Source organism: Felis catus, chromosome E1 (assembly GCF_018350175.1).
Source record: "Felis catus isolate Fca126 chromosome E1, F.catus_Fca126_mat1.0, whole genome shotgun sequence".
Classification (NCBI taxonomy): Eukaryota; Metazoa; Chordata; class Mammalia; order Carnivora; family Felidae; genus Felis; species Felis catus.
Window position 1 is genome coordinate 5,648,018 of NC_058381.1, and position 21,553 is coordinate 5,669,570.

Below are 21,553 nucleotides of genomic sequence, written 5' to 3' on the forward strand. Positions count from 1 at the left end.
GCAGCAGGAGTGAGGCCCCCAGGGAAGGAATGGAATCAAGCATTTATCACCACCTCTCCTTACATCTTCTACATGGCCCTTTGCTTGTTAAACAGGGGGACCACCTCGGTCTGGAAGGAATCTCAGAGTTGATTCAGCTTCCCTAACCTCCCACCTGCAATCCACAGTAGCCTCCTGTCTTAGTCCCCCTGCTGTAACAAACTGTCATCGACTGTTGCTTATAGGCAACAGAGATTTGTTTCTCACAGTTCTGGAGGCTGGGGGTCCAAGACCAGGGACAGCATGGTTGAGTTCTGGTATGAGCCCCTCCAAGGTGCAGAGGGCCAACTCCTCTTGTCTCCTCACCTGGGGGAAAGGGGGCTAGGGGCTCCCTGGGGTCTCTTTTGTAAGTCACCAATCCCATTCATGAGGGCTCCACCATCATGACCTACTTACCTTCGTAAGGTCCTTCCTCCTTACACCATCTCCCTGGGGGTTAGGGTTCCAACAAGGGGATGTTGGGGGGACACAAATATTTAGCAACAAACACATCTGGACGGATTTTCCTTCCTCCTTCTAGTCTTTCCCACTGATCCATCCTTAGGAAACGAGGCTTTTGTCATATCACCCTCCTATCTGGGAATCAACAGCCTTTCAGGATAAAGTCAGAGACCTTTTCATCTGTCATTAAAAACAGCCATGACCTAACCTCATTCCACCCTCCCCCCACCCCAGTATCTCTGCCTTCTCTAGCTCCCACCTTCCACCTAATCTGAACCATCTGTTCTGCTAGCTCCTCCCCCACTCCTTGGCCTTGGACTTCCTTTACATGCAGGAAGTGCCCTCTTCCGATTTCGCATCCCCCCAGCCCAAAAAGGATGTCTCTTTTATAGCCTCGTTCAAGATTGACCTTCTTTATGAAGCCCTTCCTAATTATACTCTACGAAAATCTTCAAGATAATTGATGTGCCCTCTGCAGTCATATATACATGTATTTATTATTTCACTCAAAAGCATTTATTGGACACCTACTGTGCACAACAAAGATTGTGTCAGATCTACCTTTGTATCTTCCCATGTGCCCAGCATAGTGGACTCATTTATTCAGCCAATTGATGGTTATTGAGCATAAGCGCTGTCTTGCTCAACTTGGGAAATACAAAGGTGAATGGTCTATCACTTGCCATCACAAAGACCCACTGTGTTAGAAAAGACAACAAGGCATGTACCTATGTCATGATAACAAAACGTAGAAAGCAGTACATGCCTCCCCCTCCCCCCAAGAAATTACAGAGAATAAGAGAGCTCACTGGGTGGATAGATCGCTGGCAGCCGAGGGGGGTGGCAAGGTCATCTTTCAGCCTTGAAGGGTGGATAAGAACGGAGCAAATGGCCAACAGGGAGAAAGGATCAGAGTGTAAGGAAGGGAAATGGTGCAATGGACATCAGCAGAAAGACCAGCATGAGGCTGTGTGCTGGGACTGTTATAAGAAGGTCATGGGCAGAAAAGCAGGCATGAGAGAGTGGAGGACCCCCAGCTTGTTCACTGCTCGCTAGAGGGTCATGCCTCATTAACGGAAGCAGTTGCTCTGCATGATGGTCCCCAGAAAGAGAGCACTCCCTGCCTGAACTCCCCATCTCCTGGGTCCCCAGCGGTGTGGCTGGCTTCTGCTGAGCTGTATGTGCTGATGGGATGGTGACCTTTTGGTGGATGACAGAAGGGTTGCATTGGGAAGCCAGAAGATGGCCATCAATGGGGAAGGGCTGCATTACTCTGGGCTGAGTCAGGGACAGGCTTCCTAAGGGTGCATGGGGTGGGTGGAAGAAAGAGCCCTATAGATCAGGAATCGTATGAGATTTTCTCCCAAGTATTAGCCATTTGTGACCAGTTTGTAAATACAAAGAACTGAGATCCCCCTTGGAGCTCAGTCCTGCAGAAGGGTCCATATTTGTACGTTGCAGTCAAATGGCAGTATAGTGCAGAGCTCAAGACCACTGTGTTTGGAGTCCCCACGTGTGAATTTGAATCCAAGTTGAGCCACTTACTTGCTGTGTGATCTTGGGCCACTCGGAATCATCTATAAAATATGAATGACTCAGGAGCCTGGGTGGCTCAGTCGGTTAAGCGTCCAGCTTCAGCTCAGGTCATGATCTCACCGCTCATGAGTTCGAGCCCCACATCGGAATCTGTGCTGACAGCTCAGAGTCTGGAGCCTGCTTCAGATTCTGTGTCTCCCTGTCTCTCTACCCCTCCCCCCACTCATGCTCTCTCTCTCTCTTTCCCTCTGTCTCTCAAAAATAAATAAACATAAAAAAGTGATTAAAATGTGAATGACCTCGTAGGATTTCTGTGAGGTTTCAGTGACATGATACTTGTAAATTACTTAGCACAGTAAGTGTATGACAGAACACACGGTAACTGACAGGGAAAAAGTGACAGTCTTTGCCCAGACACAGAAAAATTCCATTTATGCTGGGGGTAGCAATGCACATGGTTACTCAGGCCAGACGCCAAGTTCAGAGTGTCCTCAATTGGTATTGTAATGTAAAGAACAAATGGGAAAGTTACAAATGGACCCAGATCACACACACACACACACACACACACACACACACAAATTCACTTTCACACACACACACACAAATTCACTTCTCAAAGAAAAATGTGATACTATGTCAGATACACTCATAGCTCATAGTAGTTACGGGATGGACACGGATCCTCTGGTAACCTACTCTATTCATCTGGGATATTTTGGGGTTTCCCAAAAGACTGCATGCCCTCCAAATATCAATCGTCTTTCCGTTCCACTTATTCTAACTGGAGTCGCCTTTTGCGATATTGAGCTACTGTGTGTCACCCGGGAGATGGGTTGGGTGCCCAGATCAAGCTCTATTGTAGGGCAATTGTAGGATGGGGTGCCTGTGGGTGGGGGTGAGGAGAGTCTGGAATTTGCCATAGACTTTCACCACACCCCCCTTGCTGAGGGAACCTCAAAGGTCCCACCTGACGTGTCAGCTTGGCCAAAACCATCCCACCATCTTCCAGATCCACTTCATTTTACACCTGGCACTCCTACCCCATACTGCTCCCAGGGCATTCCAAGGTTGATTTTCCATGGGTATGATTTTTTTTTAACGTGTATTCATTTATTTTGGGAGGACGGGGAGGAGCAGAGAGAGAGGGAGAGAGAGGACTCCCAAGCAGGCTCCACACTGTCAGCGCAGAGCCTGACGCAGGGCTAGATCCCACGAACCGCGAGATCATGACCTGAGCCCACATCGAGAGTCCAAGAGGAGGACGCTTAACTGACTGAGCCACCCAGGCGCCCCTCCAGGCATTTGATTTCAATAGCTCTCAGGGATTTGCTTGGGTCCTTACTGCCAGGAGGATGATTAGTCCCCTGGAAGGAACAGAAGCCCTGGTAAATCCTCCTTTTGTGGTGATTACAATAACCCTCTAGCAGAACAAACACAGCCCTGGTGCCTCGGGGCTCACGGGAGCCCCAGCTGTCCTGAAAAAAGAGGATCACAGCAGGTGGCAGGCAGCTCTCCCAGGGAAACCTCAAGTTTGTCTTTTTAAGTGAATCTGGCAGAGGACACGTTGTTTTCCTGTGTAGGCATGACAACCCAGGGCAGACTGGAAAATTAAAGTCCTTGCCAGGAGTGGGGAAACAGAGCAGACCCACTGGGGAGGCGCTTACACAAAGCCAGACTCCCAGGGGTACGACCCAGGGGACCTTGAGTCTAAGCCTCTAATGTTAAGAGAAGACCGAGTCCTAGAGAGGGAGGGGGAAATGGACTGGAGCACAGAATGGAGGACCTCACAATGTCACGGGCGCGAACCAGTCACCTTGGGAGGAGTCGGCCTCCTAACGCCAGGAATCACAGATTTCTTCATTCCACCAAGACTGAAAGGGTGGTGTCACAGTAGAAGGTCAACGAATCCTCACGAAGCAGTGAAAGCGTGGGCTGGATCTGAGGTGGGGAAGGAGGGGGGCCTTACTCCTCCACACACACTTACACTCAGACACATCTAAAATATTACAACCCACAAGCCTGGCTACGGGCCCAGAAAATCTGCCACTCTGGGCACGGAGAGGGTGAAGAATAAGAAACTAGAAAGTGGGACAGGCAATCAAGTATCATCACCATGGCCTCTTGCCCATTTCTTCTGCCTCGAGACTTGATTCATTTACTCATTCATTCATCATTCAAAAACTTGTCCCAGCGCCTCCAAGGAGCCCAGCCCGGGGAGTATTTCGTCAGGGTAAACACGAAAGAAGTGTGATTGATCTCCACCTCCAGAAACGTTCCATGTATTCGTTAATAGTTGGGGAGAAGTGCCTCACAGGCAAAAGTTTGGAATCATCTCCGAAAGAGCGAAGGAAAGAGAGAGACAGAGGCAGAAAGGCAAGATTATGTGCGATTAGGCACCGAAGGCAAAGGGTGGTGGTGAATAAATGATCAGTTATCAGAAGGGCAAGGACATCCCTGTGCACTGGAGGGCCTGGGAATGACTTTATGAAGACGAAGCTGGGAGTTTTCTCTTCAAGGACTGGAAGGGTTTGAGGGGGAAGTAAGGAGAAAGAGAGAAATCCAGGTGGAAGATGTTCCTGAGCAAAGCACTGAGGTGGTGATGGGCGTTGGGGGCGGCAGAGGGGAGCCAGTCCATACAAGGTGCTGGCGTTTTGGGTGAGACGAAGGAATCCTAGACCACGCGCAGCTCTGAAAATGCAGTGACATTGACAGAGGATGGTCTTGATTCCGGCTGCAGAAGTATTGTCCAGGATGCTTTTGAAGCGTTGATTCCTGGAGCTGGTCTCTCAGATCCCCTAAATCATAATTCAGGGGCTGGGGGAAGGTCCCAGAAGTTTTTAAGGAGTTCCTCAGGTGATTGTTCAGTCCACTCGTTCAAAAATCTCTGGCCTTAGGCATCTAAGTTTTAAACCTATCGGTAATTTGTAGTATTTGCAAGCTAATGGCTAGGAAGAAATTAGAATTTAAGAAAGACCAATCTGAAGGTGCCTGGGGGGCTCAGTTGGTTGGGTGTCTGCCTCTTGATTTCGGCTCAGGTCATGGTCTCATGGTTCATGAGATCGGGCCCTGCATTGGGTTCTGCGCTGACAGCATGGAGCCTGCTTAGGATTCTCTCTCTCTCTCTCTCTCTCTCTCTCTCTCTCCCTGTCTCTCAAAATAAATAAACATTTTTTAACTAAAAAAAAAAAGAGAGAGTAATGTGGCTGGAGTGTCCAAGAGCAGAGACTGGAGGCAGGGAGGAACTCAGGAGGTTATCATGGCAATTCCAGAACGTGGTGATGGCACCTAAGACTTGAGAACCTAGAACCAATATGCATATTACCCCTTTGTTCTGTCTCATGCTCCCCATTGATGGAGGCATCGTTTATGACTTCGGGTATTGTCTCCCACAACCTTCCTGGGACTCACTGTGACAGAAATTGCTTGTGCTGTATCTGTCACCAGGGATGTGCAATACCTCATCACTCTTCCCTTTCACCCGCTCCCCTTCCAGACACACACACGAGCAAACACACAGGCACCTAAGGGCATGTGCACACATACCTGCCCGCACCTCATTGGCCCACAGAGAAGACTGCCCTATTCCCCTGTCGCAGTTAAACCAGACCGCAGTGTGAGGACACTCACTGTCACCTCCGGCACCTTCACGGCTGCAGAGGTGAAGGTGAGCGTTCCGATTCTAAGACACCTGCTAACCGCTGGTGATCCACATGCTCTCAGTGGGCAGAGGTCCCACCCTGCTTTTCTGCTCCCTTCAAGCAGCCTTGGCGCTCAAATGGAAATTGTTTCGTCACTCTATAGATGTGTCAGCGCATTGATCGATGAGTCCTGAGCGCTAATTAATTGTTATGTTATCCAGCTCAATCCATCAGGAGGTTGGACTCTGCCAAGGCCCAGGACTCCTTGAAGGGAGAGGGGGAGGGGGAGACAGGTAATTGAGGGAGTGGAGATGTGATCCGTTGATAAGTCCAGGGAGAGACAGGACGCCAGGTCCAGCTGACTTTATGCATGTCACCGTGGAGAGGAGCTCCAGGCAAAATCTGGGGACCATTAGCCTTCCTAGTCTTTGTACATCACAACTTCTGCCTTTCTCCCTTCCTCGTCCACGCCTACCTGCCCACCCATCCCAAGACTCCATCCATTACCTAGAACACCATCTGCCCAAACTCCCATAGGCCACCTTCGGAATGAACCACAGTTAGCATTTGTCAGAGTGAGATAATAAGTCTGCACAGGGCAGTTTTCCGTTTCTCCGCTCGACTCCCCACCCTACTCAGTCTCCTGGGTGCGCTAACCTTTGCGGATTGCTCCATGGACGATAGTTGGCTCTGGTAAATGGGGAATCCTGGAAAGAGAAAGGAATGGGATGCCTATTTCCTAGGCTACCTCGTGGTACACTCACAGGAGCCTGGCTGTAGCCCTCCACCAAAGAGCAGGGAGCCCTGTCCACACAGCTCCCTCCCCTTTTGGGTTCCAGAAGCCACTTCCTTCTTTCAACACCCAGGCCCAGTTTGAATAAAGCCGCCCCGCTCTCACTAGTCCCTGGGCACCGCACTGTTCCTTATGGGCTCCCTACATTCTGCTCACACCTTTGACAATAGTCCCTTTATTAAAGTCCCCCTAACGTACCCAGTTGGATGTGTGTCTGTTTCCTGTCTGCACCCTAACTGTGTTAGGAGAAATTCTCCATGTCACTTAACTTGACTTCTCATCCCCCTTTCACATGCCTGGTGAATATCCAAGAGGAAAGAAAGATACAGTATGTAGACCCCCAAAGGTTCTTTGGTCCAGAGTCACTCTCCACTCTCTCCCCACCCCCAGCATTCAGAGGAAGCATTTCAGGGAAGCCAGATATACACTGAAGGCTAAGTGCAGCTAGTGTAGAGAGGAGCAGAGGCACCAGAAAATTCACAGCTCCTTGGAACCCCCCCCTGGAAAACACAAGAGACTTTGTAAATAACACACAAGCTTTCAGATAACGATGTGCCATGAAAAAACACAGCCTAAGACCTAGTCCCTTCTCTGCCACCAACTTCGTGATGTTGGGCAGGCCACTTCGCTTTGCTGGGCCTCTTTTTCACCCCTGTAAAATGAAAGAGCGATCGGTCGGTTTTAAACATATAAACACGGGAAACTGTTTCCTCAAATGAAATCTTAGGTAGAAGGCCAATATGGAAAACAGATGGGAACCAAGTTGCTCTGGGTGAGGCATGGGTTGGGGGGAGGGGAGGGGGGAGGGGGGAGGGGGAGGGGGTGAGCAGTGTTAAAACACCACCCGCTAGACTCTATTCTTAAACAGCGGCCTTGAGGTACCTCCAAAGAGTCCACAAGATTTCCTGGAGCCGGTTTCGGAAACACTGTTCTAGAGGTATACCCTTGAGTGCCTGCTTTGATGTGAACACAAGGTGGTCTTTACGGACAATCATTGTTGCCCCCTCCCTGCCCAGAGGATGTAGAGGGAGCCTTTGAGCTGGCACTTAAGGCAAGGCTGGCAAAGAGCCCCATGTGGAACCTTTCTCTTTGTTTCTGAAAATATGTCCATTTATAGCAGCAAGTAATTCCCTTTGTCCCAGGGTAAAGACATTTTGGAGCCTATTAGGTGATCCTAGGAAGTGTCTTCTATTCCAAATGACTTTTCCCAGCCGATACTCTGTTAACATGTGCGAGTGAGTATGAAATCTGGACACAGATCTCATTCTCCGTGGATGCAAAATGTTTGGCCCAAAATGCACCGGGGATTTACTGATACCAAAAGGCTTGAAAACACCTTTAAGCTCCCCCGAGACTAAGGATCCAGCCAGACACTCTTTCTTCCTGATCTCCCCCCCCCCCCAGCATCTCTTTGACTGTCACTGAGATCTCCAGGCTACCTGGGAGACTCCCCCAGCCTGGTGGAGAAACAGGGAACTGGGGAGGGTACCTGGGTGAAGCTGGCCAGGGTCCAGTGAGAAGGTTAGCAAATCTGGTCCCCATAAAGTAACTGCAAAGCTGGACGAAATTGATCAAAATAGTCACTTCGGTATTCTGGACAATTCATCAAAAAGCTTGCAACATCTGAGAAGCATTTAGGCTTGAAATGTCCATCAACTGATGAATGGATAAAGAAATTGTGGTTTATATACACAATGGAATACTACTTGGCAATGAGAAGGAATGAAATATGGCCTTTGGTAGCAACGTGCATGGAACTGGAGAGTGTCATGCTAAGTGAAATAAGTCATACAGAGAAAGACAGATGCCATATGTTTTCACTCTTATGTGGATCCTGAGAAACTTAACAGAAGTCCATGGGGGAAGGGAAGAAAAACAAAGAGGTTAGAGAGGGAGGGAACCAAAACATAAGAGACTCTTAAAAACTGAGAACAAACTGAGGGTTGACGGGGGGTGGGAGGGAGGGGAGGGTGGGAGATGGGCATTGAGGAGGGCACCTGTTGGGATGAGCACTGGGTGCTGTATGGAAACCAATTTGACAATAAATTTCTTATTTAAAAAAAAAAAAAGAAAGCTGCTGCATTTAAAGTCGGAGTGGAGAATTGATGACATGCTTGGGGCTTCTCCTAGCCTTCCCCCAGATCAGTTAGCATAGAGGTTCTGCCCCGATGGGGCAGGCTGTCAGCCTTGATAGCTGTGCTACTGTGTCAGATGACAAGCCTGCCCTCTCAGCACATACAGAGGAAAACCAATGCGATGGATGTGTCACTTCTCATCTGGGGCAATGCAAACCGGTCATGGTCAGGAAGACCCATTCAAAGTGCTAAAGACACCTGTCAGCCAAGAATTCTGTAATAGCAAAATTAACCTTCTTTTTTTTTTCAAGTTTATTTGTTTATTTTGAGAGAGACAAAGACAGTGCAAAAATAGGGGAAGGTCAGAGAGAGAGGGAGAGAGAGAGTCCAAGCAGGCTCCACCCCATCAGCACAGAGCCCAATGCGGGGCTCAAACCCACGAGGCCGCGAGATCATGACCTGAGCTGAAACCAAGAGTCAGACGCTTAACCCGCTGAGCCACCCAGGTGCCCCAGCAAAATTAACCTTCGGTTTAGTAAAGGTGCAATAAAGACATTCTCAGGTAAACAAAGACTGATAGCAGTCCAGACTGACAAGAAAAACTAAAGAAATTTCACAGGCTGAAAACAGAAAAATGTACACCAGACACTAATTCAAATTCACAGGAAGAAATGAAAACACCAGAAATGATGAATACGTGATTAATTTGAGAATTTCTGTATTTTTTCTCACGTCCTCTCTAACTTTTTAAAAAGACATAAAATTTTATGCATCAATAATTTTAATGCTGATCATGGCATATGATGTATGTATATATACATAAGGAAGAATGTCAGAAACTCTCACTGTCCCTACCTATCGGCAGTTTCTTAAGCATGAGTGCTTATAAGGTTGTTGTATGCTTTTTGGTCAATTTTCAGACCACTGAATAGATAGATAGATAGATGATAGATAGATAGATAAATGGATAGATGAATAGATACATAGATAGGTGGATAGATAGATAAATGTATGGATAGATAGATGATAGATAGATAGATAGATAGATAGATAAATGGACAGTTGGATGAATAGATACATAGATAGAATGGATAGATAGATAGATAGATAGATAGATAGATAAATGGATAGATGAATAGATAGATAGATAGATAGATAGATAGATTAATGTATGGATAGATAGATGATAGATAGATAAATGGACAGATAGATGAATAGATAGATAGATAAATGGATGGATGGATAGATGATAGATAGATAGATAGATAGATAGATAAATGGACAGTTGGATAAATAGATACATGGATAGATAGATGGATAGATGAATAGATAGCTAGATAGATAGATAGATAGATAGATAGATGGATGGATAGATAGATAAATGTATGGATAGATAGATGATAGATAAATAAATGGACAGATAGATGAATAGATAGATAAATGGATGGATGAATAGATGATAGATAGATAGATAGATAGATAGATAAATGGACAGATAGGTGAATAGATAGGTGGATACATAGGTGGATAGATAGATAAATGGATGGATGGATAGATGATAGATAGATAGATAGATATAATATATATGACAACAACAGTATAATGGAGGGAGGTTCATTGGAACAATATTGGGGCAAAGTTTCCATATGCTACCGAAGTAAGTTAGTTCTGAAGATTGTAATAAATGAAGGTGCATATTGTAATCCCCAGAGCAATCCCTAAGAAAATAACTTTTAAAATATAGTAAAGTTGTCAAAGGAATTTAAATAGACATGCCATGTTCATGGATTGAAAGACGCAATAGAGTAAGCATAGGAGTTCTCCCAAAATAATATACAGACTTAACAAAACTCCTATCAACATCTTCACAAGAGTCTTTGTAGGTATAGCCTATATTATTATAAAATTTGTATGGGAAGGTAAAAAATAATTTTTAAAAGGAAAAATAAACTGGGAGGGATCAGTCTACTCCATTTCAAGAAATAGATAGCTACATTGATCAAGACCGTTGGTAGGGGCGCCTGGGTGGTTCAGTCGGTGAAGCGTCCGACTTCAGCTCAGGTCATGATCTAGAGGTTCGTGAGTTCAAGCCCTGAATCGGGCTCTGTGCTGATGGCTCAGAGCCTGGAACCTGCTTCAGATTCTATGTCTCCCTTTTTCTCTGCCCCCCCCCAACTCACGCTCTGTCTTTTTCTCTCTCTCTCAGAAGTAAACATTAAATTTTTTTAAAAAAAGACTGTATTCATAGGGAATATAGTCAATGGTATTGTAGTAGTGTTATGTGGTGAGAGATGACAGCTACACTTACAGTGAGCACAGTACAATATATAGTAATGTCAAATTACTATGTCGTACACCTGAAATTAATGTAACATTATGTTCAACTATGCTTCAATAAAAAAAAAAAAAAGACTGTTCCCGAAAAAATTTTTTTTAGTATTGGCAGAGAAAGGACATGTAGATCAATGGAACAGAAGAGAAACCTCAGAAATAGCTTCAAACAAATATATCCAACTGGTTTTTTTTTTCCACAAATACATAAAATCATTTTAATAGAGGAAAGAAAGCCTTTTCAAGAAATGATGCTAAAGTAACTGGACATGAGTAAGCAGAAAAGAAAGAAAGAAAAAAATAAAGAAAGAGAGAGAGAAAGGAAAGAAGAAAAATAAAACAAAAATCCTCAACTTAAACCTAAGTCTCATACTTTGTATAAAAATTATCTTAAAATGGACTATGGACTTAAATATAAGACATAAAACATCTAAGGGGAAAAAGAAGAAAATTGAAAATCTTCAGGACCTAGGGCTTGGAAAAGAGTTTTAGATTTGACACCAAAAGCACAATCTATAAAATAAAAAATTGAAGGGCACCCGGGTGGTTCAGTTGGTTGAGTATCTGACTTCAGCTCAGGTCATGATCTTGTGGTTCGTGAGTTCAAGCCCAACATCACGCTCTCTGCTGTCAGCCTGTCAGCTCAGAGCCTGCTTTAGGTCCTCTGTCCCCCTCTCTGATCCTCTCCCCCGCTTGTGCTCTCCCCAAAATAAGTAAATATTTAAAAGAAAAGAAAAAAATTGATAAATTGGGCTTCATCAAAATTAAAAATTTTGTTCCGCAAAAGACTCTGTCAAAAGGATGAGAAGGCAAGCTACAGTCTGGGAGGGAATATTTAGAAACCATATATCTTACAAGTAACTATTATCTAGGCTATAAAAAGAACTCTCGACATTTAATAGGAAAAATGCAAACAATCTGATTCGGAAGTGGGCAAAAGTAATCAAGAGACATTTCACTGAAGAAGATATACAGATGAAAAATAAGTACATGAAAAGATGTTTAACATCATTAGCCATTAGGGAAATGCAAATTATAGCCACAGTGAGATATTACTACATAACTACCAGAGCTAACTAAAAATGTCTAAAATAAAAAATAATGACAACACCAAATGCTCACGAAGATGTGGAGAAACTGGATGACTCATTCGTTGCTGGTGGGAATGTAAAATGGTACAGCCACTCCGGAAGACAGTTTGGCAGATTCCTTAAAAGATTACACATATAACAATCACATAATCCAATGCTTAGGAGCAAAATCCTAAGCATTTATCCTAGAAAATGAAGACACGTTGACACACAAAAACCTGCACATGAATGTTTATAGCGGCTGTAAATCAGAATATCACAAAACTGAGAACAGGCCAGCTGTCCTTCCAAAAAATGAATAGATTGTGTTACACTTAGATCATGGAATATTTACTGCTCGGCAATAAAAAGTAATTAACTATTGATACATGCAACAACCTGGTGCATCTCCAGTGAATTATGCTTGATGAAAGAATCCAATCCAAAGAGGTTACATACTGTATGATTCCACTTGCATAACATTCTTGAGATCGTAAAAGTATAGAAATGATGGACAGGCTAATGGTGGCCAGAGGTTAATGAGGGAGTGGGTGCAGGAAGGAAATGGGTGTGGCTATAAAAGGGGCACAGGAAGAATCCAACTAGCAGTGGATATGTTCTATACTTTGACTGCATTAATGTCAATATTCTGGTTATGATATAGTCTGTAGTTTTGTAAAGTGTTACCTAACTGGGGGAGCTGGCTAAAGGGTACACAAGATAACTCTATTCTTTCTTTGAGTTATATGTGAACCTACAATGAAAAAAAATTTTTTTTCACCATGGAAAATAATACAATAAAGGCAACATTCATTTTGCTTATCAATCTGCTATCGGGGCAGGGCTCCGTGGGTATAGCTTGTCTCTGCTCTGCCTGTTTCAGCTTGGGCAGCTGGAAGGCTGGGGGGCTGGGATCATCTGAAGTCTTCCTCACTCACATGTCTGCCAGTTGATGTTGGTTGTTGACAGATATCTTAGCTGGAGCTGCCAACCCGTACCTGTAGCCTTATAGCCTTTGCAGGTGGCCTGGACTTCCTTACAGCATGGCGGCTGGGATCCAAGGTTGAGTGTGCTTCAAGAGAGCCAGCTGAAAGCCATATGAACGTCTGCAACCTAGCAAATGTGGAAGTTATACAGTATTCTTTCTGTTGGCAAAATGTTCACCGAGGCAGTCAAAAGTCCCTCCAGTTTCAAGGAGATGGAGAAGATATTCCCTGTAATGTTTTGGGAGAGCATGCGGGACTAGAACTATAAGTATGGTTGTTTTTGTAAACTATAATGTGCCATAGTCTCTAAAGGCTGACTCCCTTCCAAATCTACAAGACTGCCCGTAGCGACATAGTTTACATGCCATGGGCCCAACCATGCAGAGAGACCAAACCTCTCTTATAATGATTCCTAATTTCTGGAAAAGGAGCTCTACTGGGCCCAGGCTGAGTCAGGTATTCACACCTGGTCAAATCAACCATGACCTAGAGTCTGGGCTGAGAGAAGGAGAGTAGGATCATGTTACATACAACTAGAGCCAGGAGGTGGTGGGGGAGGGGAGCACAATAGAAGGGAGCACAGCTTTCTGAGTGGGAAGACTTGCTTCTAGCGATCGAGGCAACCCAGAAAATGCCAGAGCACAGAAGGTAGATTTTCTTTTTTAAAAACCATGCTCTCTGTCAAGAGACAGAGCATAAAACAACATGACACAGAAAGGTTAGATGTAAAAGGGTAGGCAAAGTTTATCAGGCAAATGCAAACAAAAGGAAAGCTGGGTTGGCAATATAAATACCAGATCAAGAGGACTTAAAGACCAAAAAAAAGCATTAAATAGGACAGAAAGGGTTATTTGGTGTTGATAAAGAGGACGGCTGCAAAGAAGACATGAGCACCATGAGCCTTTTTGTGCTGAATAATGTAGCTACGAAATACAGAAAGCCAATTCTATAACAAATACCAAGAGAAAATGACAGGAACAAATTAGTGGGAGACCTTAATACACGTCCCTCAGTCCTTGACGGAATAAATAGGCAGTGAAGGAACTTGGATAGGACAGAACTGAATAATGTATTTCATGGGTCTGATTTAATAGATCTATGTCAATTTTGTACTCTCCAAAAAGAAAATATACCTCTTCTCTAAGTACTCATGAAACATTTATCAAAATCAATCTTGTAGTAGCCCACAAAGGAAATCTCAATAAATTCCCCAAAGCAGAAAGTGTACAGGCCATGTTCTCTGACCACAATACAGTAAGACAGAAAATTAACAGCCAAAGCGCAAACCAACACACCTGAACACTTTGAAATGTAACAACTCTACTAAACCCTACTCTACTAAAGAATTCTTGGGGCGCCTGGGTGGCTCAGTCAGTTAAGCATCCGACTTCGGCTCAGGTCATGATCTCGTGGTTATGGGCTCAAGCCCCGCGTTAGGCTCTATGCAGCTCAGAGCCTGGTGCCTGCTTCGGATTCTGTGTCTCCCTCTCTCTCTGCCCTTCCCCCATTCACACTCTGTCTCTCTCTCCTTCAAAAATAAATAAACAGGAGCACCTGGGTGGCTCAGTTGGTTAAGTGTCCGACTTCCGCTCAGGTCACGATCTCGCGGTCCGTGGGTTCGAGCCCCTTGTTGGGCTCTGGGCTAATGGCTCAGAGCCTGGAGCCTGCTTCCGATTCTGTGTCTCCGCTTTCTCTGCCCCTCCCCCGTTCATGCTCTGTCTCTCTCTGTCTCAAAAATAAATTTAAAAAAACGTTAAAAAAATAAAAATAAATAAATAAACATAAAAAAAATAATTCTTGGGTCAGAGGGAAAACCAGGGTTGCAATTACGGATCATTTAGGATGTTGCAACCGTAAGAACACTGTGTATTGACACTCACAAGAAGGTGCCAGAGACTAAATTGGTGTGAAAGACCTCAGATTATTAGCAGAAAAGAGGAAACGTAAATGGACTAAAGATTTGAGCCCAGAAGTGAGAAAGCAAAAGCAAAACCAAACAAACCAAAGAAAATTAAGAGGCAGAGACGAACAAATCCAAAAGCATAAAATAATGATTTGAAGACAAAAAAAAAAGAATTGATATGTATAAGGGGTAGTTATTGGAAAGAGAAGAAGAAGAAGAAGAAGAAGAAGAAGAAGAAGAAGAAGAAGAAGAAATGGCTGATCTAGAAAACATTAGCACAGAAAATTAAGAGTAAAAAGAGGGTTGGGATTTCATAAATAGATGGATGACTTTTTTTTTTGAGGAATGGTATAGTGTTAAGCTAATAGAGTTAAAAATGTCTAATGGGTATGTTTAAGAAAAATAGGAATTACAAGTTAAATTTAGAGTTAGAAAACTGAACTAATACGTAAGGAAAATGTTGCCGACTGTGAGAAGCAGCGTGCATAATGGTTAACATGCTAACTCACCTGGGCATGTTACATCCCAGACTTCACCTGTTAAGCCAATTATTCAACCTCTCCAAACCTCAGTTTCCCTAATTCTAAGCTGGTGATTATAACCAACGTCCATCTACCAAATTTGTTGTTGTGCAGTCAACGACATGGTGAGTCAACCTCGTGCTATGGTCATAACAGAAAAGCTCCCCAGAGACACCGGAAATTTCTATTACTGCATTCCTTCAAACTTCCTAAGAAGAGGTAGCTCATGTGCTATATTAATAGTTTCAGGGCACACAGAAAAGTGGGATGCTATTCATCCAGCTTTTACAAAATCATTTATCTTGATGAACACATTTGATATATTAGCACAAAAAAAGATAGACTCTCTTTGTGAATATATAGGAATTGAATAAAATATATGCCAGTGGAATCCAGTGTTGTAATGGAAGAATACTGCCACAATCAAATAAGGAAATTCCCAGGAAGAGACAAATGGCTCCGTATGAGGAAATCTATCAGTCCACTTTATCACGTGGCCAGGCAGTTGGCAGTATGTTGACCTAGAAAGACTGCTTTTTATTATTCGCCTAAGGAAATAAGACATGATTGAAGACCAGTGTTCGAGGTTGCTTGCTGGAACGTTATTGAACTTTTAAACAATCTAAATATACAATAACAGGGGAATGCTTAACCATATCTGTTAAATAAACATATTAAACAAACTATAGACAGACATATACTGTATTCTATAGAATTACTACTGTGAAACCATATGAAATATTTTGAGGAATATTTCAAAACCTGAAAATATATTCAAGGGGCACCTGGCTGGCTCAGTTGGTGGAGCCTGTGACTTTTGATCTCGGGGTTGAGAATTCGAGCACCATTTTGTGTGTAGAGATTACTTAAACACAAAACCTTAAGGGGTGGCTGGGTGGCTCAGTTGGTTAAGCATCCAACTTCAGCTCAGGTCATGATCTCATGGTTTGTGAGTTTGAGCCCCGTGTTAGGCTCTGTGCTGACAGTTTGGAGCCCTGTTTCAGATTGTGTGTCTCTCTCTCTCTGCCCCTCCCCTGCTCACGTTCTGTCTCTGTCTCAAAAATAAATAAACATTAAAAAATAAAATTAAAAAATAAAATAAAATAAAGTCAAAAAAATCTTAAAAAAAGAAAATATATTCAAGCATATTGTCCATTAAGTATCAAGGAAACAGATTAAAAGTAGTGTGTATAGCAAGCTAACGTATGTGGAAACTATCCATATTTATCTGTATGTGTCTAAGTACATATGCATATGAGCAGTTAGGTTTCTTCCTTTTCTTTGCTACTATAAAGATGCCACAATGAATAACCTCACACACTTGTTGTTTTGCACAAATTTGAGGATCAAATCATTGTATTTTTCTCCATTTTAAGAGTCGAAATCCTATTCTCCCCAAAATGAAAAATGCACAAGGTAATTCCTTATAATATTTGTGTGTGTGTGTGTGTGTGTGTGTGTGTGTGTGTGTGTGTAAACACACACAGTAATTTAAAGGGGGCAGAGAAACAAAAGGAAATATAACAAAGTGCCATGATGGTTACTTTAAGACAGTTTTAATTTTCGTCTTCATACTTTAAATGTCTTTTCTTGATGCCAATGTAGGAAAAAATTGAGTGTCAGCAAAACATTTGAAGTGAGATTCAAACAAAAGGAAACACGTTGATCTTGTAAACAAAATATCTAAATTCAAGACATTTATCCTGCTTGCAAACTCATCTGTAAAGAAACACAGGGACTGCTTCGAACGAGATGTTTAAGGAGTTTTTGACAGAGTCTGGAAATTGGTAGGCCAATAATATATATTCCAATCAAAATCATTATGAAGATTAGTATTTTAAGAATATATGCGACCATCTTTAGCACAGAGTGCAGAGCAAAATTGGTGACCAGGAATTGTTAACTGAACCTGAATCGATCCCCTTTCCTCAGTGCTACCTAAACTCTGAGATGTAAGATTAAGAGTGTTTCTCTGTAACTGCCACTGTCTAGCATTCTACCTGGGTTCTTCCATTTTTTTGTAGCTGTCTCTTTGAGGTTGCCATACTGCCTAAAAGCAAATATACCAAAAAAACCCCAAAAAAACCATAAAGCAATGAAACTTTTTTTTTGCTTGCCTCTGGAGGACAAGCAAAAAAAAAAAAGGAAAAAAAATCTATCCATTATCTCCCTTCCTGGATTCTCTCCTCTTGCTTAAATCCACATCCAGTGTGAAATTGATTCAACCTTTTGCAAATGGTTTTTTTTCCCCTGGATATAACTTAATATTCTGTCTTGGGAGGGAAGAATATCTTTATGTGAGAAAGTCTGGCTTGTTGCCCAAACCCACACCCCCACTGGATAGTTGTCCATGACTATTTAAAGAGTCTGGACTGAACCAAAGGAAAAATGTCATGATTCCACTCATATGGGAAATTTTGTCTAGTAGGAGTACCCAGGATGATTTGTCTTGGAAATGGCCAGAGACTAGAGCTAAGAGAAATCTGGACAAAAAGATATATTATAGGCCTGGATTTACGGGGTGACTGTAAGAACAGGATTTGGGGAACTCACCGGTTATGGAGGATGAAGGGAGGGAAATGGTGGACCATGACTGGAGTTTTACATTCAAGCCCATGGAACATTAGTGTCATGGACAGACAGAAACTTGACCATGGGAGGATAAAGCAATGAGATGATGAGCTAACTTTGGGACATCATGGTTTGGGCTAAGGGCAGGAATTTCAAGGCCATGTCCACAAGCAATTTAAAATCGAACCCTCCACACCAGACAGACCTCGAATGAGAGGTGTAAATTTGAGAACTATCAGTCTGGGTAAGAAGGTAGAGCCTTCATGAAACACTAGTATGTTGAGAATACAAGAGGAAAAGCTATCTGGTGAGAATGCTTTATAGTGAGCAACCAAAGACTATGATGCCAACAGTAGAAAAGATGGTTCCAATAGCAAGATAGAAGGAAACAGACACAGATCTTCTAGCCCCAAGAGGATGGCATGGCTGTAATCCATGGTTTAGATAAACTAGAGCAAAGGCTATGTGCCCCCTTTCCCCCTTGCTTTAGTTAAAATTAGATGCAAAAATACAATGTTGAGTTGAAGCAATAACACAGGGATGAAGTGTGTTTTCATGGCAAAACCACACTGTCATTGGGTCTAAGAAGACCTTAGATTGCCTTGAACTCTGGGCTTTGGCAACTGTGACTCCATTAACTTTGTGACTTGCTCAATTGATGTGGACTTTTGAAATGTTGGGCTGTGTCATTTCTAGGCAGGACAGAGCCTAGAACGCAGGGTTCCTGATCCCAAGCTGACAGTTCCCGTCAGCTTGCCCCATCTCAGGATGCACCCAGGCACCCGTGTATAAAGACTCAAGACAAATCAAAGCCCCATAAAGGTGCAACCACCTTAAGTTAGGGCATCCCCTTCCTGGCTAACGATGCCCTACAATCCCCCTCCCCCCAAAAAGGTCTACTTCCCCTGGCCAGTCCCCCACCCCATATATGTATACTTGTCAAGTGCCTTCTCTTCCACCCACCTCCACCCCAACAAACCCCTGTTGCGGTCAGCCAGATCCACAGATGTGGGTGGGTCTCCATGGTGACAGAGGAAGCCCTGATGCAGGAGGAGAGGGACACAAACAGCAGAGGAAGGCTCTTTGCACCTAATACACTGCCTTCTGCCCTTCATATTTCCAGGGCATTAGAGGGCCCAGGCCTGTAAGGGGGGCTTCCTTTGGCTCAGAGAAGCACATTAGACGTCAAGAGAGGCGCCGCTATGTGGGAGAGACAATGGAATGCCTGAACTCTTCTTTAAAAATCTCTTTTCTATGATTTCCAGGTGATCGTCAGTATAACCATCCGATTTTAAGCAGTGCTACCCAGACCCCTACACATGGTGAGAGACGGCTGTGAGCATTCCGTGTTCCGTCCCCGTCCCCAGGGGCTCCATCTTGACTCCTGATTCCCGTCAGGCATCAGACATATGGTCATGACTCGCTGGAGCTCAGGAGGTGTAAGGAGCCCACAGTGGCTCAGTCCCACTCTTAGACCATTGTCTCCCAGTGTTCTGTCTCAGAACCCAGAGTGATCTTCTGCCGCGGAAGGGAAGGAGGGAGATCCTTTCCTAACCCATTCTCGTGTGCACGCTAGATCACTTCTTGGAGTCATGAATTCCATATGTCCAGAGCAAAGAGCGAGCACGCTCCTTTGCCCAAGTCTACATGTGGTACCATTGACTAATGGCATGCAACTTGGCATAAACTCCACCAGTCCTCCCCAAACCACTTAAGATTTGATAACACACTCAAAACCAACCCGGGTGACCCGAGCGTTAGCCTCCTGACAGGGGAAGAAGGTGAAGGTTGGAGAGCACAGGAGGGTGGGCATAGCGCCAGAGGTTTACAAAACCCACGTGCCCTTCTTATAACATCCTCCTGATCACAACTCAACACCTAGCACTGCAGAGTAAAACTATTTTTGGTACCCGCTCCAAACTTGGTAGAACATAAGACAGCCATGGAAATTATGAACCATCAGTCATTTTGCTGTCCTTGCTCTGAAGGAGTGAAAACATCATTAAAGTTTAGTGAGAGAGAAACTCAAAACAAAGATAAATTATGTGGCTCACTTGGCAGAGAGACTGACAACCCTCTTGTGAGACTGTGCTCTGCTTCTGCATTGAGGTGTTGAGCATTATAATTAGGAAGACAGAAGTGGACTATTTTGATGTCCCCCTCTAGTGCTGGGCTCCTAGTGGAAATATGTGATGAAAGCTAGTTTAATAAGATGTTTAAGGTTGCAGGGACCAGGGGAAACCAAAACTGAAAGAAATTGGAGAGATCAGTGAGGAAGCGGCAGCTACCAGTGGTGATGTGGACAGTGGGAAAAGAAAGAAGGGCTCAGATATAAAATATTTTGGAGAAAGGATCGAGGAAACTTAGTGACGGGGCGAATATGGTTGACGAGAGTCAACAGTGAGTAAAGATGGTGAGCCGCGATCATTGAGAAGGATGGGGGTTCTTAGTAAGGCAATCTAAGGAGTCAAGAAAGCAAGCCAGTGTGCGGAGGAGAGGAAGCCGTTGATGGTGAATTTGGATCTGGACATCTAAAGCTAGAGACCAGAGGAGACTCAAGAAAAAGGATTCAGCAGGCAGCTAGAAATGCAGACATGAAGCGTGGAGGGAGGTTACAGCTGAAGATGTAAGTAAGCGACGCTTTGGAGGCAGGGACCGATGCCCTGCGAGTGGGGGCAATCTGTGCAAGAAGGCTGAAAGAGAAAAGCAGAAGGCAGAAGCAGAGAGCCTGGGGTGGGGGGGGGGGGTGGGATGCCCATGGTGATGAGGCAGCAGCAGGAAGAGGAGCCTGAAAAGGCGAGCGAGGAACATTCTGAAAGGCTTGTGCTCCAGAAGGAGCCAACGCCTCCTGGGTGCAGAAGGAGCCATTCATCCCTCCTCTTCCTCTCTTCTTTTTCCACCTGCTGCAGGGGCATGAGGGTAGGCGAGACCCGGTCTCTGCCCCGTGAGCCGCTCACAGCCTGGGGGAGGCAGGGTGTCCTCCGCGTCTCTTCGTTGGGGGCTACGCTCTCCCCAGGAGCTGGCGGCGAGACTATTAAGAGGGAAGGTGGACTGTGTCGACTTGATTAACCAGAGAGCATTAACTGGGTCCTTATTTTGGGCCAAGCACGGTGAAGTCATCAGCCAAATGGGAAAGCAAGGTGTCTACTGTTAAGGATATTCCAGTCTTTGGAGAACCCCACGAGCAGATCAAGTCAAATGATTAGAGACCACATAGACACGGAAACGCGTGGCATTGTCTAGGAAAGCGGCAACAGGGGCTTGAGGACCAGATGTCACAGGGGGCTGAAAAGACGTGACGTGGCTGGAGTGGAGAGTCTTGAGCGAAGAGCCAATCTGGGCACAGGACGAGTAAGGAAGGACATTGCAATAGGAGAGAGAGGCTGAGCAAGGGGGCAGGGGTGATCATGGTGGAGGCCGAGGGCGAGGAAGAGCTGGCCTTGGCTCAGCAGCATGAATTGGAGGACAGAGCGGGGTGGGTAGGAGCACCCAGAAATGTTGCATTTGGAAGTGGGTGAGCTGAGCAATGCCCTCGGTGGCAGGATGATGCCAACAGGCAGAGGGAAGCTCCTTCTTTCTCCGGCATCACTGAATGTGAAGCAGTAGGAGCAAAGGACTGGTGGCTGTCACCCAGCTCCGGAGAGCA

General features: G+C 44.5%; 1 protein-coding gene across 4 annotated transcripts in view; it reads left to right on the plus strand.

The window, feature by feature from the left end:
* The window catches only part of SHISA6 (shisa family member 6), a 279,136-nt gene that overhangs the window by 252,359 nt on the left and 5,224 nt on the right, over positions 1-21,553 (plus strand). For 2 of the 4 annotated variants that reach the window (XM_003996297.6, XM_023244669.2), the window contains one exon: positions 19,173-19,229. The exons of the other annotated variants lie outside the window; for them this stretch is intronic. In XM_003996297.6, coding sequence (XP_003996346.2) covers positions 19,173-19,229 — 57 coding nt within the window. The remainder of the gene's footprint in view (positions 1-19,172; positions 19,230-21,553) is intronic. 4 annotated transcript variants of the gene reach the window in all.